The sequence below is a fragment of the Gymnoscopelus braueri genome (assembly GCF_963280865.1).
Source record: "Gymnoscopelus braueri genome assembly, chromosome: 5".
Taxonomy (NCBI): domain Eukaryota; kingdom Metazoa; phylum Chordata; class Actinopteri; order Myctophiformes; family Myctophidae; genus Gymnoscopelus; species Gymnoscopelus braueri.
In genome coordinates, this window is record NC_137606.1 from 57,388,763 (window position 1) to 57,391,262 (window position 2,500).

At 47.2% G+C, this 2,500-nt stretch overlaps 1 protein-coding gene across 1 annotated transcript in view; it reads right to left on the reverse strand.

The window, feature by feature from the left end:
* Positions 1-2,500, reverse strand: part of LOC308086012 (ankyrin repeat domain-containing protein 13B-like) — a gene marked incomplete at both ends in the record, with an annotated part of 30,811 nt that overhangs the window by 15,174 nt on the left and 13,137 nt on the right. The window contains one exon of the mRNA XM_080429329.1: positions 661-796. Within this exon, the coding sequence (XP_080285455.1) occupies positions 661-796 (136 nt within the window). The remainder of the gene's footprint in view (positions 1-660; positions 797-2,500) is intronic.

Genomic DNA, 2,500 nt, shown 5'->3' on the forward strand with positions numbered 1-2,500 from the left:
ATCGTAATGGCTGATTTCTTGGTTGCATGCTGAAAATAGCCGATCTACAAGCTGACAACGCGCGACGCGTTGTGAGCTTGTAGATCGGCTATTTTCAGAGCAGCACCTGAGCGCAACCAAACATAAAAAAAACGTGTCTTTTAATTATCTGGATCTCTTCTCCACTAGATCCTCACTAACATTTTAGTCTAGTTTTTATTTGTTGACGAAATTGTCAATATATTCAGTCTAGTTTTAGTCATCGTAGCTTAGTTTATATTTAGTTTTTATTTCGTTTTTGTCAGTGAAAAAAGGTAGTCGACCAACATTTTTCGTCTTAGTATTAGTCGACGAAATCAACACCGACTCGCACCAATGAAAGCGCACGCTCGAAAATAATTTAATAATAATAATAATAAATAAATAAAAAGGGTGTCCGGCTTCGGGCTGGGCTCGTGGTTGTAAAATTGGGCCCATCGGGCCAGGGGCTGGGCCGAATACCACAGGGGCCAGGCTAGGGCCCACATTTTCGGCCCATGCAGGGCTCTAACACACATACACACACTCGCGCTCGCGCTCGCGCACGCACACACACTCGCGCTCGCGCACGCACACACACACACACACACACACACACACACACACACACACACACACACACACACGCGCGCGCGCGCGTACCGGTCCATCCGTTGCGGTTCTCCTTGGTAACGTCGGCTCCGTGCTGCAGCAGGACTCTGGCACAGTCCAGATGACCCAGAGTGACCGCCAGGTGTAGAGGGGTCCTCCCCCGGGGGTCCAAGGCCTCTATGTCTGTCTGTATAACACATAGATAACATACTATAAGACCAGAGGGGTCCACAGGGGGTCCACAGCCTCCATGTCTGTCTGTAACACATAGATAACATCATATAAGACTAGAGGGGTCCACAGGGGGTCCACAGCCCCCATGTCTGTCTGTAACACATAGATAACATGGTATAAGACTAGAGGGGTCCACAGGGGGTCCACAGCCTCTATGTCTGTCTGTAACACATAGATAACATCATATAAGACTAGAGGGGTCCACAGGGGGTCCACAGCCCCCATGTCTGTCTGTAACACATAGATAACATGGTATAAGACTAGAGGGGTGCACAGGGGGTCCACAGCCTCTATGTCTGTCTGTAACACATAGATAACATCATATAAGACTAGAGGGGTCCACAGGGGGTCCACAGCCCCCATGTCTGTCTGTAACACATAGATAACATGGTATAAGACTAGAGGGGTGCACAGGGGGTCCACAGCCTCTATGTCTGTCTGTAACACATAGATAACATCATATAAGACTAGAGGGGTCCACAGGGGGTCCACAGCCCCCATGTCTGTCTGTAACACATAGATAACATCATATAAGACTTGTAGATCTGCTATTTTTGGACCCCCCCCCCCCCCAAAGGACCCCTGGGGGTCCCCGGACGCCACTTTGAGAACCACCGGTCATCAAATTATTATATAGATATGAAGCATCAAACCACCGTGATCATTATTTTTGGAACACAGTTCTTATTTGAGGCGATATTAAACACGTCTATGGGAATTCAGAATGGAGGAAGAAAAAACGAGACCCGGGTAGGATGTGTAGATGACGTCAGACTTGGGCGCTCTAGGAAGGCCATGAAACAGATTAAAAAAGGATAGATAGACCTGGTGGGGCGACAGGGCTAAAGTTATTCTGATCCTGTTTTAAATGCTCTATACATTAGCATATGCGCTAATGTAGCATTCTGTCTCTGCCCTGACTTTAGTAGATGTGTTGGATAAGCACTGACAGACACACACACACATGCACGCACGCATCCGGAAAGAGAATTATTATTATTATTATTATTTTTCAGTAGGCGTGGCCTAGACCGGATCACACGGGTCTTTAATAACGCATACCAGGCTTTCCTCCGAGGTGGAAAGACTGGTGACACGAGGTTACTTTCTCTTGATGAAGAAGGAGAAGGAAGCAGGCTGTAATTTACCCAATCAAATGTAGTGGGCGGGATTTGCGTCCTCAGAGACGACAAAACCACAGAATGTTAGTAACATTTTAACTTGTTCTTTCATCATAGAAACAAGTGGGCTTATAACCAAAACCATCCATGTTCTTTGGGAGAAGTGGTGTTAGTGTTCCGTGGAGAAATGTTGTTAGTAGGAATGAAAACATAGGCGCACCACCGGAAGAGGAGGGCTGAGGGCAGAGACCAAACGGGACTATTTCCTGTGGCCACGTTCTATTTAATCACTCCCCCCAGAGTCATATGCAAAGGTCAAAAACTGCAGAGGGCGCTGTTTGTCCCTTTTCTTTGATGATGGGTTCCCAGATTGCTCTCACAGTAGCAGCTCAGAGAGGCTGCATTATTGATAACTATCTCAGTCTGTGGCATCCTCTCTCTCTCTCTCTCTCTCTCTCTCTCTCTCTCTCTCTCTCTCTCTCTCTCTCCACCATTCCCTGCATAGCGTGATGCAGCTTGGCAGTACTTAGTTAGGA